General features: G+C 40.6%; 1 protein-coding gene across 2 annotated transcripts in view; it reads left to right on the top strand.

Moving 5' to 3' along the window:
- The window catches only part of ST6GALNAC5 (ST6 N-acetylgalactosaminide alpha-2,6-sialyltransferase 5), a 72,992-nt gene that overhangs the window by 48,603 nt on the left and 8,419 nt on the right, over positions 1 to 15,970 (top strand). The window contains exons 3-4 of one of the 2 annotated variants that reach the window (XM_063344200.1): positions 9,844 to 10,253; positions 15,624 to 15,731. In XM_063344200.1, coding sequence (XP_063200270.1) covers positions 9,844 to 10,253; positions 15,624 to 15,731 — 518 coding nt within the window. The remainder of the gene's footprint in view (positions 1 to 9,843; positions 10,254 to 15,623; positions 15,732 to 15,970) is intronic. The other variant, XM_063344201.1, reaches the window with a different exon arrangement.

Genomic DNA, 15,970 nt, shown 5'->3' on the forward strand with positions numbered 1-15,970 from the left:
GAGTACAATTTAAGACTAGTAATGTAAAATAAAAAGCAGATAAAGTGTATAAAGCACCCACAAATCCCCTGGGACTCTGGTACTCTGCATTTCACCTCTTTGCAGGAAGGCTTCATCTCTGCTGCTGCTCACTAAAAGATGATTCCTTTTTTCCTGATTTCTGTGTTATCTGTTCTTAAACCTACCTCTTGCATCCTCTCTGTGGCACACCCTTCTACACTTTAAATTCCTTGCCCAAATGCATTGGGTAACTGTGGATTTAAGTTATATCATTTCCTCAGTTACAGATAAGCTACATCCTTAAGCAAGGAATATTACTGAAGAGTGTTAGCCAAGTGCCTGGGAATCATACTTCACTCAAATCAGTTGACAGTAAAACACAAATAAAAGCATTTGTGTGCCACAGCCACAAGAGATGGCACAGTTATACATGTCTGTGAAATACATAGATATGGAAATAGACTTAACTCTACTTCTAGCAAGGTCAACCCCGCTCTCTCCCTGTAATTAGCTGACTTGCTATCAGCTCTTTCCTGGCTCAGTTTCTCAAGGGCTCCTTCTTCTCATTTGCCTTGCAGCTCAGGGTACCTTCCTCTGAGAGACAGCCTTTTTCTCTAATTCCTCCAGAGATTCCAGTTAGCCTTATCCTTTTCACCTGAACTTATTTACCCCTTACTTATTCAGGATACAGTTTCGATGTTCTGATATAAATTGAAGAGCGTCTCTTTGGAGAAGCAGTGCCACCTCGGCAGACAGAGTGCCATCTCTTGTGCTTGATTGTCTCATTAACTCTTGGTGGTAACTGCATTTCAGTGCTAAATGTTTCCATCCACCAAGTGTTTAATTTCATATTAACCTGCACATGGACAAATAGACTCGATACAAACATCCTGATTGGATAAATACATTTTTTTGTCCTGATCAGGACTGTGATAATAGTAAACAATTGGAGAGACGTGTTTGGAATGCTTGAGACCCTTTAAAAAAAAAGATCCAAAGAGCTGACCCCTGAATTCAAAGGATTATTTTTCAAATTTAGTTGTAGTCCAAAACCAGATAAAATTATATGGATACATAATTGCAGATACAGATTTTTAAACATCTGTCTTCAAGATGTTTTCTTTTTATCTGGTTTTAGTCCAAAATTGAATGTACAAATATTGTAGCCCAAAACACACTCTCTTTTTCTTCTCTACATATGTGCATGGGAGAAATTCCCAGTGGCTTTCTGCATCTTGTAGCTATTGAATGAAATGGATGTTTTGACCAGTTTTGCTGACAGTACTGGTTTCCAGCATCTGTCTGTAGTGTCAATATGCCGGTGATTATGGAAGCTACCTTGGGATCCTGCTGCAGAGGTGCTACAACTTTGTGTATTTTTGCGCCTAGTATATCTTCAGAAAAAGATTTTAAATTCAGATGCAGTATCTCCTGGCAAAAGAAATTATTTTTAATCTGCTTTCATTCCCTAATTTCTGATGTGCTGTTAACTCAGAGGGACAGAAGTAAGAGCGTATAGAGCAGTCTGGGTTAATATAAAATAAACTGATGAAGATTACATGGAGCTAGCCACATGAAAATCAAAAGGCCTTAGAGAACACCATGAGGCTGAACATTTTTGACAGTTTTTGAAACAGAGACCTTTGAACCAAATTTTTGAACAAAGACCTTTCAAAGGAATGAGGAGCTGTATTTTTTATTTCAGTCTACTTTAGCAAGCTAAGGAAATACAAGACAAAATATATTTTAGGGAAAATTCTCTATGGGGCCCTTAAGTCTTTCTAATCATACATTTGATCTGAAATTTCATCTGGCCTGTTCTAAGGATTCTGTGTGCTGTGATGAAGTTGACATGTTAAAACTGAGTGCCATTGAGAAGGCTTCCTGTGTCCTTGCAGTTGCTATCACCTTAATGCCTTGTAGCGATAATGCTCGTAGGAAGAGTTTAAATGCATTTGGATGAGCCAAATAGTGCCACAGAAAGCAACAAGTGCTTGAATTTGAAAACTTAGGCACAGACTTTTAAGGATTAGTGATGCTTACCTGTGAAGCTGGGTCAGATTTAAAAAGTGACCCTGTAAAACTTTAAGCTCAAAAAAAAAAATCTTGCACAGCCATGACAGGTGCAGAGAGAGCAACGTATTCCCATGAAGCATTTAAGCTGGAAAGAATTGCCAAAACATACCAAAGCAGACGAGAGAAGTCGATGTGAAAACTTTCTGAAACAAAAATCTGGACTGTCCAATACCTTTTCTATAGACTGTTGACATAATTCCGGCTTTTCTGACACTTCAGTGGTAACAATTTGCATTGTTAAGACACAGGTTAAGACTTGTGGCTTTGTTGCATTTTAGTGCAAGTACTTTAGCTGCAGAACAAAAGTAAAGCAGTTTGATGTAATATGGATGTCTATTTGCACTCCTTTTAAGATAAACATTAGGCAATAACCATTTCTTTAGAGCCTGTATATTGTTCATATGATTCTCTCTCTTGTATAGCAGCTCATGTTCATCAACGTGATACATTCCTGCCTGATTTTCCAGTTCTGTCTTTCATCGAGGATATTCTTTTCTTTCTCTGATTGCTTTTTCTTCTTAGACCATTACTCTAGTTGATAGCTTCAGGTTATCATTGTATCCTATCTCCCTCTCCAATAAGCCTATGATTGATACTAATCTTCCTCATGGGACACATTTATAGGATGCAGGATGGAAACTACTCTCTAAATCTTAGCTTTATATGTGCTGACAATTTGCAAGGTTGCACCTTATATTCACTTCAGGTGGCTTAGGGGAAAACATCAGCACCTGGTAATCATGCTTCCAAATAAGAAGAGAAATGCACTCCATATACTCAAAGTTATCCTGTTGTTCAGTCTCCTGTGCTGCTTCTGCTTGTATTTTATGTAACTAGAAAGGGCTCGGTTTCTATAGGCGGTCAATGTCCTGTAACCAAACTCATGCCTTTTCTTTCCAGTGAGAGGAGCCATATTTTAATTAATCTAATGGAAGCTTTGACTAGCAGGCAGTCCCCTGAAAAGGAGTTAATGTGCCGGAAAACACTTCACACAAGCAGAAGACTCTTCATTGACTAATGTGCTTAACAGTACTTTTTCTAAGAAAATTATTCCAGTGAAAGCTTTATGGAGTGCATTTGTTTTTCTATTTCTCTTTTCATAATTTTGAAATTGAAGTAGGTATGTCTAAGGACCTTTTAAAAATAGAATTGTTATATTTTTACTACAGATTTTGCAGATGCTCATCAGTATAGTACCGTGGAAAACAAAAATATTCCATTCCTTGGAGGAATAAAACCTAGGGCGCTGTGGTCACTAGTGTGATGAATGCATTTGCTGAAGTTTGGCTGTTTCACTGTTTCTACTTATCAAATATCTGAAGGCAGAGCCCAGTTATATAATTAACTTCGAAGAATCAATGGGAAATGAAGACGCTAATGTTTCCACAACATTTGCATATTCAAGCTCCACAGCCCAAGAAACAAAGAGAAGTAATAAGAAATTCATTTGCTTTATCTTTTATCTTTTTAAACAGACATGCATTTATCTTTATGAGCAGACTTGCCAGGCCTTTTTTGAATTGCAAAGTTTTGCTGCAAATGCTTGTTATTTGGATTTGCATAAGGATTAACAATGTTGTCCAAGTGGTATCTCCTAACCCTTTCTGTTTACTTGTATGGTATCAGTCACTGGGATACAGTTTTCAAGGCAATCAGTGCTTCTAGTTCAGTGGATAATGCAGTTTGTTTTCATGGCAGATTCTCTAATGTTCCAAAAGTCTAGTTCAACAAAAATTATAAATATATTTGCTCAAGAGATTTTTTTTTTTTCCCCCTTTCTTTAAGAGCTCTCTGTACCTGCTAGCATAAGAGTTACAGAATGAAAATTTATGAAACTTGAGGGAAAAATCTGAGCTGGCATGCATACTGTAGAAAGTAAGCTCCACTCTCTACCTGAACATACATGTGAAAATGTTGCGGTCAAAGCAAAAGCATCTCTTGGATCAGAACTTGGCACCACAAAATCAAAACTCCCAGAGACTTGAGAAGGGTGTGTACCACAGCAAGTTGAAGTTGGTTGAAATCCAAAACTCTCTTCACGCTTTAGGTGTTTCAGTCTGTTTTTTTGGTCCAGCTTTTTATACACAGGCATGTTACCTAAAATATCCCAATATACATAGGAATAATTTTTACTGTTCAGAGAAAACTAATTTGAGAGCATCATTGTATAGTGTGTTAGGTAGATGGGACTTGAAATATACTAACGCAAACTCTTTGTGCGTGTATGTTTTTTCATTTTTAGTTCTTTTCATATTATTATTATGAAAGCACTGTTCCAACATCAATGTATTACAAAGCAAATATTATCAGGGAGCTTGCATTATTTTCACAGGATCATGTCTCCCAGAGTACTTGCATTGTGGAAGTCACTCCTGAAGTGCACAGAAGTGTACTTCACTAATGAGACAGTTTGAGCCCCACAGCTTGCTGCGTTGACTTAAAGAACAGAAGTTGCAACGCAAATGTGAAGCTTTAGGGTTTCTATTCTACTTTAAGGTGATTGTTGGGAATTTCTCAAAGAAAAGCAGATTTGGCCTTAAAATCGTCAGTCCTCCAGCAAAAGTATTAAGGAAGGAGGCATACTGATAGAAACAGTATATATAGCTTGCTCATGAGGGACAGATGTAATGGCAAGAGAAGCTTTATACCTGGAGCAGCGCTGAGTGACAGGGCCCCACAAAAGTAGGGGCAGCCGTGTGTGATGCCAGCAATGGGCTAGGGATGCCCTTCGGAGCTCCTGGAGATGCTGGGGTGCCCGCTGTGACAGGGGAATTGTCCTCAAGGCCTCTGGGAGAGGAGAACTGGGAAGGAGCAGCCAGCCTAATGGAGCTGGTCCCAAGCCACCAGCTTGTGAGAAACCCCAAAACTGCTCGAGGCTACAAAAAAGTAAAAAGTTAGAACTAAAGCTGCCAGGACAAAATATGCTATTACTGGCAATGCATTAATTACTCAGTGTTGTTGCTGGTGGCTGATGACCCAGCAATCAAGAACAAGCCATAAGTAATAAATCACATTGAACACGGGGTGAACGCAGGGTTCATTAATATGACGCATGAGATGCTGATTAAGTTCTGTGCACAAGGCAAGGAACATAAAAAGCGAACACTGAGGTAACACACAGTGAGTGTCACGAGCTAGCTGTTGTGCTTCTGCCAGGCACAATGGGCACTAGGCAGGGGAGACATGAAACTCCTACCAATGACATTATCTGCTTTATGACAAAAAGAGAAAGCTAGGCTTGTCTGGAATAAGCTCACTTTCTCCTGAACCAGTAAGACTGTCTCTTGTAGTTTTTATGTGTGCTTTTTTAACCATTAATATAGCCCTATACGGCATTAATTCAGCTGACAATGGAAACAGTTTTGCTTTCCTGTACATCAGTCTTCTTATTTCTGCCACTGCTTTTACTTTAGTGGTCAGTTTGGGAGCTCTTGCAGAGGAGGTTGTTAGTTCAGTAATACCGTTCAGGTAGTTAATATAGAGTGAAGAAGCCCTATAGCTTTTCATTCCAGATGAGACAGAAGACAAGCACGCTGGCGCTGGCTAACAAAATGCTCTAGAGGTGTTGCAGTGGAAGAGAAAAACATAGCTGTCAAGTACCTTATTGATATTTTGCACTTTCAGTCTCAAATGCTTAGTTAAAGGTCATTCATCCAAAAGGAATTTGGATATTCTGTAACCTTTCTCGGTCTCTCTTGCTCTCTCCCAATACACTTTGAAGGAATCTGTAATATTTCCAGATGTATCTACGAGGAATGCTGGTGTTGATGAACTGACAGGTGGTCTTTTTCTGATGAACACAGCAATGGGCTGTTCTTCGCCCCAAAAGATCTTTTTTTTTTTGGTTGGCCAAGTCATTATTGCCAAGATAAAATACTTTTATTTTTTATTTATAGAAGGAAAACCTTTATACTACTGATAATGGAGTGATCTGAACCCAGGGGTCTTGAAAGTAGGTCATTAAGTACTCAGTATAGGAAAAAACGTGTTTTCCAGCATTCCTGATTTTACTGGAGGGAATTATGTTGTTTTCTAATCTTGGCTTTAAAATAAAAAGACTTTTATAAGCCAAAAAAAAGGATCATTTGATTTCATCACAGAGAAAATAATTGTATCTAAGAGTAACATATTTTGAATGAGGAATAACATTTTTCCATTGATTTTTTTTTTTTGAGCAATAAAGTGTCTGAAAATAACATCTTTCTATCATTGGACAACATAGATTTTAAAGTCAATAATAGAGCAGATTGCTTCAAATTGGAAAACGCAGAAACAACTGCGGCATTGTTTTTTGTTTCTGTTTGTTGGTTGCTATTAAACAAATCAGAAGTATATGATATAGCACCAGTACTTACTGGGCTAGGACCTACATAAGTGAACATTGCCAGGAGCCAGTCTGGCCTATGATACTTGCAGCAGTGCAAGGTTGCGCTCGTTTGTTATAACCTCTTTTGTTTGTAACCTCTTTTCTCTCTCTCCCCGTATGTATTTTTAAATGACTGGAACTGAGAGGTGGTTTGGGCCATTTGTTTGGCTGATACTTGGCTCGTTCGCTGTCTGTAAGTGCCCTGAGTACTGGTATGACCGACTTGGGTTGTGGAAGTAGCCATGTGCCCTGCCGTGTTGTGCCAAGGTGCTGTACATGTAGTTCAGGTACACATGAAATTGTGGCTGCTTATTGACAGTGGGTACCACTAAATGACGTTGTCTTTTACATGCATGATATGTTACATTTCCAGGTAATAAAAATACAGGTGCCATAAAACTCACCCACCTCTGACCCTGTCCCTTTTCTGGGCATTTTGAAGCAAGATTCATGAAGTAAAGGTTGCATCACCTACCTAAAATGTAACTCGTATGTCACGGGTTTGCTTTTTCGTAGTTTGCCTTTTCTTTTTTTTTAACAAATATCACTGTAATAATTACCGTAACAGAGAGCTTTCTGCGGAGTTAATGTTCTTCTGGCTTAATGGCCCCTGGTTATTCTCAGGCCATCAACTTTTCCCAGCTGGTCATCAATCCCAAAGAACTGCCTTGTGCCTCCATTATTATTGCTTAAGTAGATGACATTTCTGGTGCAACCACTGCCTCCCAATGAGATGATATTACAGCCGATAGCTTTTTTCCCCCCTTGCTTTCAATACTGTCAAAGTATTATAAACAGCTGGTACGAGAATGTTGTGGCTGTTGGCTGTGAATTCCTCTGACAATTTTCAGGTGCAAGTTTTGTAGATTTCGACTGAAAGGATCTGAGTGAGGTGAGTGAAAATGACTTGCCTGGAGCAGCTACACGGGCTCAGCCCCCATGCATCATTCAAGAAGTAGCTGGGCAATACTCAAATGTTTCAGTCTGAAGACTTTTTCCCAGAAGGAACAGTTTTCAAACAAGATGTGGGACAGATGTTTTGGGGGGATGTTAATGTTTATCATCTAGCAAATGCTGACATCCTCTCCCTCACACCCCCCCCGCCCCCGCCAAGTTTCCACAGCTCCACTGACGGTCACCCTTGTTTCCTAACAATTGATGGATTCTCTGGCAGACTTTGAAAAGAAACAAGGAAGTTGTAGCTCAATAGGCCAGAAACCAGCAGAGATTATTTAGGTGAAAATGTCTTGCTATGTGGATATTCAAACCCATGTGAGTTAACATTGGTGCTGACTACATTTCCTTTAACCTCATTAGCACTTCATCTTGCTTTCCCAAGCATGATGGTGGAGCAGCTAGTTCACCTTAGAGCCTTTTGCTAGGTAATTCATCAAAGTGGCAGATGAAAGCTTAAAGGAAAATGCATGTAAATACTGCATTAGGAACCTTGGCTCACAAAGGCATGAACAATTCTACCCATATCATTAGCTCTGGGTTAAAATCCATATAGGTGAAAGAAAAGGGACTTTGTTGTTTGGGGAAGATGGAGATACAAAGCTTACTGGTTGTATCATTACGCAAATTTTATAGTTTAGTTATTTTGTCTTTAATTAAAAAGCACGTCATAATTCATTAGCTATTCCCACAGAAAAAAAAGCTCAGACTGAAAAAAAAAAAGGACATAGAAAAAAAGACTCACTCACTACCTTCAAAATTAAAAGCAAGTTACTTAAGTCAATTACCCCTCCTTCAAGTGGTAGAGGCCAAAAGATTTCCAAACAGGGGCCTGAGATAGCAAGGTTATGCTATCTCAAACATAGGTAATGTCTTCCTTTCAGCTTTAGAGTTTTAAGCTGGACCTCACAGTACGCTGATTTAGTCATTTGATTCCTATACACATGTGGTTGATACTAAGTGTAATTATACGTCATCATAACTTCTCCTCATTGCTAGTAAACCCACCAAATTTACACCCGGAGACACGCTAGCTATGTTTGTCGTGGCACGAACAGCAAGCTGCCGTGGAGAGACACAGGGTTTGATCTTGAGGTGCCAAGGCCCTTGTTGTCAAAGATGGGTTCAGAGCCAATGAATACCATCAGTGTACTACAGGATCAGGCCAGTGCCACAGCGCAGGAGATGACGGCCCTCAGCATGCGGTGTGTCTGATTTGGAGCCTCTGGAATTAAACAAGCCTGTTACTCACCAGGAAGGTACAGGAATGCCATTCTTTATGGCTAATGATGAAAATAAAATTCTGATAGACAACCTTAGGGATCAGTAGATCAAAATAATCATGAACCAAAAGGGCCTTCCACGGAGCTTCAGACCAGTGAGTAACCAGTTCAGTTTGTTTGCCTTTTTTTGCAAAGAAATGCTAAGATACACACTCTGTATGTTCTGTAATCTGATGTTACTGGTCTTAAGTATTTTGCAAGATATTGGTTCATGGAGGGCCACCAAGGCACACCTTCAAACAGTCTTTACTGCAAAGTTTATGGTATTCTGGTTAGAAATTAGCACTTTGGGGATACCGTTAGCCTTTTGCCCCTTTTTAGTTCTCGTGCAGAGCAACAGATACATACTGCGTTTACTGATACTTGTATTGGTGGCTTACTTCAGTAATATGATTTATAATGCATTTTCATTTTCATGAAAGCTTGTTTTACTCTCCTGATTCCATTACGTCAGACACTCACTGAACAGGCCCCTGCTGTCCCATTTTACTGGGTAACTTTTAAACATGACCTGGCAAGCTAGAAAAAGCTCAGTGCACTAACTCACTGTCATGTAAAATACACGCAGACATTAATGAGCAGCTCTGACTGCTGAACCACAAAGGAGGTACAAGAGCATTGCAGTGGTTATGGCACCAACTTGGACATGGCGTGGAAGGATTGGTCCAAGGTGTAAATCTCTTCCCTTACCAAAATGTCCTGACCCCAAGGTTGAAAAGATATTCACACCTGTGCTTACAAGGACTTACAATTGATTACTTCCTGGGAAAAAAAAAAAAAAAAAAGGAAGAGGAAGCATAAAAAATACTCCAATTATAGCTCATTTATGGCAAGTGGAAGAAGTACAGTCCTCTGCAGCTGGGAACAGTATAGAAGCTGTTGTGATTACCGTATATGATGCAGCAGTGGAAAGGAGGATTTAAACAGTGGACTTGAGGCCACAGAGGAACCTTAAGGGCTATAGAGCTATACCTCATTTTCCCCGTCTACAAAACGTACAGGTAATGTGTCCCCAGTTATTTGGGAAGACTGCTGAGAGAGATTTACGTAAAGTCCTCTTGAGAGTTTTGCTGTAAAATATGCCATGTACATGTAAAATATAGTTATCATGTAGTGAATGGGAAGATGTTTACAGCTAATTTTGAAGTATGTGTGTCTTTGCAGCCTTTAAAAATGCACTGCAACAGTTGTGCGTTGGTAACCAGCTCTGGACACCTTCTGGGAAGTAAACAAGGTGACAGAATCGACGAGACAGAGTGCGTAATACGAATGAATGATGCACCCACCCGAGGTTATGGAAAAGATGTTGGAAACAAAACGAGCCTTCGAGTCATTGCACACTCCAGTATTCAGAGGATTTTGCGAAATCGCAATGAACTCTTAAATATGAGCCATGGTGCTGTGTTTATCTTCTGGGGTCCTAGCAGCTACATGAGGAGAGATGGTAAAGGCTTGGTGTATAATAACCTGCAGCTGATGAATCAGATACTGCCTCAATTAAAAGCATATATGATTTCTCGCCACAAGATGCTTCAATTTGACGACCTTTTTAAACGGGAAACTGGGAAAGACAGGTGAGAACTTATGTGGATGCATTTGGGGGATGTCATACAGTAGTAAAATAACGTAGTTTATATATACCAATTTCAGATCTGCTCAGAGGGACCATCACACCCATTAAATCCTCTGCCTCATGAGTTGTAATACTGTATGACATGCCAAACAACATCACTTGTAACATAAGTAAAAAATATGCATCAAAATAATTTGTATGGAGCATTGCCTCATCAAATTAAGACCACCACAATCTGGATGTACTGTTTATACAGCCAAGGAGGCAGGAGCTGTTTAAATCTCACTTTGGGGTAATATATGTGAAAGTTTTTTTACTGATTCTGAAAAATCAGAATGGATAGGTTATGTTTTCTTATAGAGGAGATGCCACCATTCAGTGAATTATAATAGCTGTTTATTGAATTTAAGCATTCTTGGAACATTGCAGCTGTAAAGCTTCGTGTAAAACAAATAAACATTAGTCATACATTAGGTGCTTCAGAACAGTTCATCTTGTATTTCCAACTGGGAAAACGAAAGTTATTATGATAGTTACATCTTCATGAGACTGTTTATGACTTGTAGGCTGATCTTCAAATCGAATTTTTAATAAGTGAGCCACTGCAGGACCTGAGCACTTTCACATATAACGTTTGAAAATGGGCATTTAAACCAACGACTTCCTAGCAAGAAATACATTTCTTTTTAATGAACTATTTTTTACTTATTAGATATGCTGCTGTAAAAATGGAGCAGGGTCCCCACTTACGTACAAATGAAGAGGTAGGTTTATTGTGGAGTAACTCATGGTGAGATTTTCTAGCTTCACAAACACTATCCACAAACACCAAAGCTTGGAGCTGGGCTCGATCCTCTTGGGGACGGGGAGGACTCAAGAGCACAACTTTGTTTTCTGGGCTGCACAAAAAAGGCAGAACCAGTGTTGGAGGAAACTGTTGTATCCTCTGAGCTGATGGCAACTGTATCTTTGCTTCGCATTTGCTGCCTTTGTCATACCCTCCATGGTTTGTCTGCAGAGCTCCGTTCAGTCATAGTGGATCAGACCACGTATTTAAGTTCTTGATTGACTCACACTAACACTAGAGCACACAGTAACTCAGTCAGTTTCTTACCATTGAAGGTCCTTTTCTCTTCATCCTCCAATCAGTGCTTGTGAGTCTCTGCCAGAGACTCTGCCTCTGCCAGAACGACAAGGAAGGACAACAAGGGGAAAAATCCTGCCAGTTCTGATGCATTACTGTCTTTTCCAGGTTTGTTCACCCTGAGCAGAGCAAAGTGAGAAGGTGAATTAAGCATTTGAACCCTTCAATAAAATTGCAAAGTAAATACTGTATGCCCAGTGTTTACAAAGGCATGAAAGTTAACAAAGCTGTAGTTGCACTGTAACATGGGCCATCATCAGCCCTAAGGGGCAAACCCTGTACACAAGGAAGGAACGCTGCCACCTCCTTTCCTGGGCTACTCTTTCAGTGTAATACCACACACAGTCCCCTGTTCTAAGGAACAGCTTACCTCCTCTGCTTCATTCTGGCCAGTTCTGCCACGGGGAGCCAGGGTCCCGTTCCTTTCCTGACGCCAGCTGTGCAATCTCCGGCAAGCTGCTCTTCCCGGTTCTGCATCACCCATCCGGAGCAGGAGGCCTATAGCTGCGCATGTGATTAAACCATTTCTTTTTCTGCACAGGCACTGCGCTCAGCCTTGGCTCCTGAAATATTCTCAAGGCATTTGAGACATTAATGACATTATAACAAGTTTATAGCGGACTCCGTCATGGGCACCCTGCACTCCCAGTGTGAATCAAGGGCAGTTGGACGCTAGCAAAATGCAGCCTCCTGAACAGGTCCTGTTGCTTTTAAGAAATTGCAGGCTCTGCTGTGTATGAACCGCTCCTTTAGAGGGCATGTACAGCATATTTGAAGGACTAAGAAGATTAAAACGGGAGATGAAAATAAATGAATAGGCAGCACAAAAAAAGAGAGGGAAGATGAAAAGAAACACGGGTAGGAAGGAATTTGTAAGGGAAGAAAATTTATGTAGCTGTAGGGGCAAGAGCAGAACATTGTACAGCCCAGAATGTTGCTGTTCCCTGGGAGGTTTCTGCTGAGCGCTTGACATTAGTGCCTGCAAAAAACAAAGGAGGGAGAGAGAGGCCTGATTGCAAGGTTGCAATAATCAAACTATTCATTTCTGTCTTGAAAATGATGAGAAAAAAAGGTAATTTGATGTATTGTGCTGTTTGAAAAAAAGCTGATTTTGAAATGAAGGGAAACCTTCAGAAAACATTGCCAGTTAAATAGTATGGTGAATGACAAAGGCTGCAGAGCGATATACTTGGTATTATAAAGTAACTGTACTTGAAAATAACTTTATAATTGAATAAGGGTACATTAAGAAAATATGATTCAGAACCAATATTATAGTAATTAGATAAAGGAAGCATAAATGAAATAACTGCAGGAAGAGTATTTCCATAGAGATTATAAATGAGATTTTGGTGGAGCAGAAAGGCCTTTAATTGTAATTTAGTGTGCACTACAGAATTATCAGCACCGTGTGTTAGTTCATCGTATAAAAGAATATCTGATAATTTCCCCTAATAAGCACATGACAGTTCTTCATATTCTTTCATTACAGCTGATTAGGTATAAAAACAGTATTCTTTTGTTGGACTCTTGTTTGGATCTTTTATGAAAAGGCAAAACACTGTAACCCTGTTTCTATACTGCTGTCCTACAGACATGGAATTTAAAGAGGACAAAGCGGTACTTGAGTTAAGTTTTTATAATTTTTATTTTGTTGTTTAGCTTTTAAGCTGCTTTATTTAAATTCCATTATTCTCCTATTTATTGCAAACACTGAATTACAGCATAAGTGCGTGTAAGCAAAAAGCAAACTGACCCGGCAGACAGCGGAGCTAGGCTGCCTCACCTGGGCAGTGCAAAGCCCAGCCACGTCAGTCATGGTCTAGATAGATCTGCTCCCTCCGCTTTGGAATGCGAGGTCTTAGGCACCTAAACCAGGCCTTGTGCACGCTCCAACGTCCTCTTAGCCTGAACACGTTCCCACGTTATCTAGCAATTCATAGGCTCAGAAACTCTCAAGTGGCAGGAAAGCAAATTTTTTAGGCTTTTCCCTAGCTTTCCCTTTCTTAATAATTTTGAGACAAAAATTATTATTTACCGTTTGGTATTGTTGCATTGCCTGAAGGCCCCCACTGAGCTTGTGACCCAGCTATGACATTGTGACAAATTGCACCACCACCACCCCCCCCAAGCTTAAGTGCAAATTCAGAAAATAAATAAGGCCCCATAATTGGAACTAATGAGATGCTTAAATCATGTTACTCTCCAAATGCTAACTTAGCCTGAAAGTCTGTATGTCAGGAGCAGTAAAAACGTACGTTTCAGGAGTTCATACCTTACCAGATGACCCACAAAGGACAGGACAAATCACCTAGGCTCCCCAGCATCCTTCAGGCATTTTTGGTTAAAGAATGTTTAGAAGTGCCTTTTAGGCACCCAGCGTTGATACCACCACTTTTTTTTTTTTTTCTTTGCAGTAGTCTAATTCACTGAGGAAACAACGCACGAGGCATTCCTCAATCTGACAGTGCTCAAAACATCTCCCTCCTACTGCCCTGTAGGTGACCTACGTGGAACCAACTTGCTCAGCATTAGCTTGGGAAGCTGCAGGGTGGGCTCTTGCCTGCTGAATTCCATAGTAGTGACTGCTGGCACTCGCTCGCAGTGGCTGTTGTGGCTTCAGGTCCCTGTTTCCAGGGCTGTTGTGTGTTCCATTGTCACTGGGTAAAGTGCAAAAGATGTCCTTGGAACTGGGCTCAGGACCTGGGATTCCCAGGTGACTGCTCTGATGAGACCCTCATGTTCTCTGCGCTGCTTTTTTTTTGGGGGGGTGTCACAAAATTTTGCATATGTCAGCCAGACATGGTGGAATGAAGTTAATGTAGGTTCCATATTGGTACAATCTGACACAGCACACAAGCCAGCCAAGAGCCTGCACTTGCTCTCCAGTGCCTCAGCTTTAGTAAGAGGTAAAGGAGAGGCAGTCACTGTGACAGGCTCTCATCAGGAATCTGAAGCCTTTTTGGGACACAGATGACACAGGCTTGAAGTTCTTCCTGTGGGACTTTTCTAGCTGAGTGAGGAGCCATTAGGGAGACCTGCTCTCTCCTTCTTTAACAGTATTTGAAAGGAGAACTTGGAGTGAACTTGTTTTCTCTGGAGCAGATACCTGAGTGTGTGCCTCCATTTCTGAGAGGTGCCTGACTTGGTCCCGCGCGGCTCCCCTACATACGCCTTTATGACACCTTTAAGACGTGCTCCTCACTGGCATTGCCTTGACCCTCCCGTTCCAAGACTGCCAGCTCCCCCCAGGCATAGGGACAGTGCAGGAACTTAACACAGGACTGGGACTTTCGGTGCATGTGCCAGGCAACCAGTAACCATTATAGTGGCCAGGTCTTACACACTAAACAGCAATGACAAGCAAATGCTAGAAAGAGGAGACATTAGTGTTGCCATTTTGCAGATAAGAACCTGTGATACAGCAAAGTTTAAGCACAACTTGTAAATCTTTTACATCTGTGAGCACTTATGTGGAGATATCTCCTATTTTGCGTAAATAATGCTGGGGTCAGTTGTGCTTCTTTTAAAGATGCAGAGAAGACTAGGCCAGGAGCTGCCTTAGAGGGCTCCCTTGCAGCACTGTCACTCGTATTCAGAGGTCCCACCAGGTGGGGAGGGGACTTAGGGCAGGCAGAGGGGTAGCACCTAGGATGAAGGTTTCCCAGGCTGGCAGAGGGACAGGCAGAGCTGCCAGCAGTCACAGCGAGTGGCTGGGAGCTTCTAGAAACCAAATCATGGACGGGGTGGGAGGAAACTGGTTAGAGCAAGCACTTGAGGCCAGACCTGGCTCCAGCAGACAGGCTCCTCTGTATGCTGTGGGAGGCAGCATTTTAAGCAGTCCTCTTCATCCCCTGCGACGCGTTTTCCTCAGCACTAAGTGTGTAAGCTCCATTAGGTGATTATAGATGTGTATAGAATACTAGCAGAAGAATATAAATATAGGACATGAAGTTTCAGTCACTTAAGGTAAACTTGCCAAAAGGTCAGCTAAATATTAACATTGCTGTGCCCAAAATTAATTACAGCAAGAGCAGTTTCTGCATAGATTAGTCCACTGACAGAAGACACTAGCAAAATCATTAAAAGATGAATGAGCAAAGTAGTCTTGGTTGCCCAATTTTCATAACCTTTCACAAGAATAAAAAAAAATATGCCCAGCACTTGCTTCAGATATCTCAAGAATTATTTGTCAGCCTAGAAACTTAATTATGTTTTTGCTTTCAGGAAGATATCCAACACTTGGCTTAGCACGGGCTGGTTCACAATGACTATCGCATTAGAGCTCTGTGACAGGATAAATGTTTATGGCATGGTGCCACCGGATTTCTGCAGGTAGGATTTATTTTGGAACCATTATTAGCCAACAAGGTTGAATGTTACAGATAAATATCTGAATCTTTTAATTTTTTTTCTCTGTAACATGTCGTCAGTCCTCTTAAAGCAATTAATTAACATGTCCCAAGATCTGATTCTGAAAACAACAAACAGCATTTAATTATGTTATATAAAATATTTAAAAATTTTGTTTGTAGTGTGGGAGAATTAATCCATCTTGTTGGTTTCTTTTAGTC

This window comes from Chroicocephalus ridibundus, chromosome 8 (assembly GCF_963924245.1).
Source record: "Chroicocephalus ridibundus chromosome 8, bChrRid1.1, whole genome shotgun sequence".
Taxonomy (NCBI): Eukaryota; Metazoa; Chordata; class Aves; order Charadriiformes; family Laridae; genus Chroicocephalus; species Chroicocephalus ridibundus.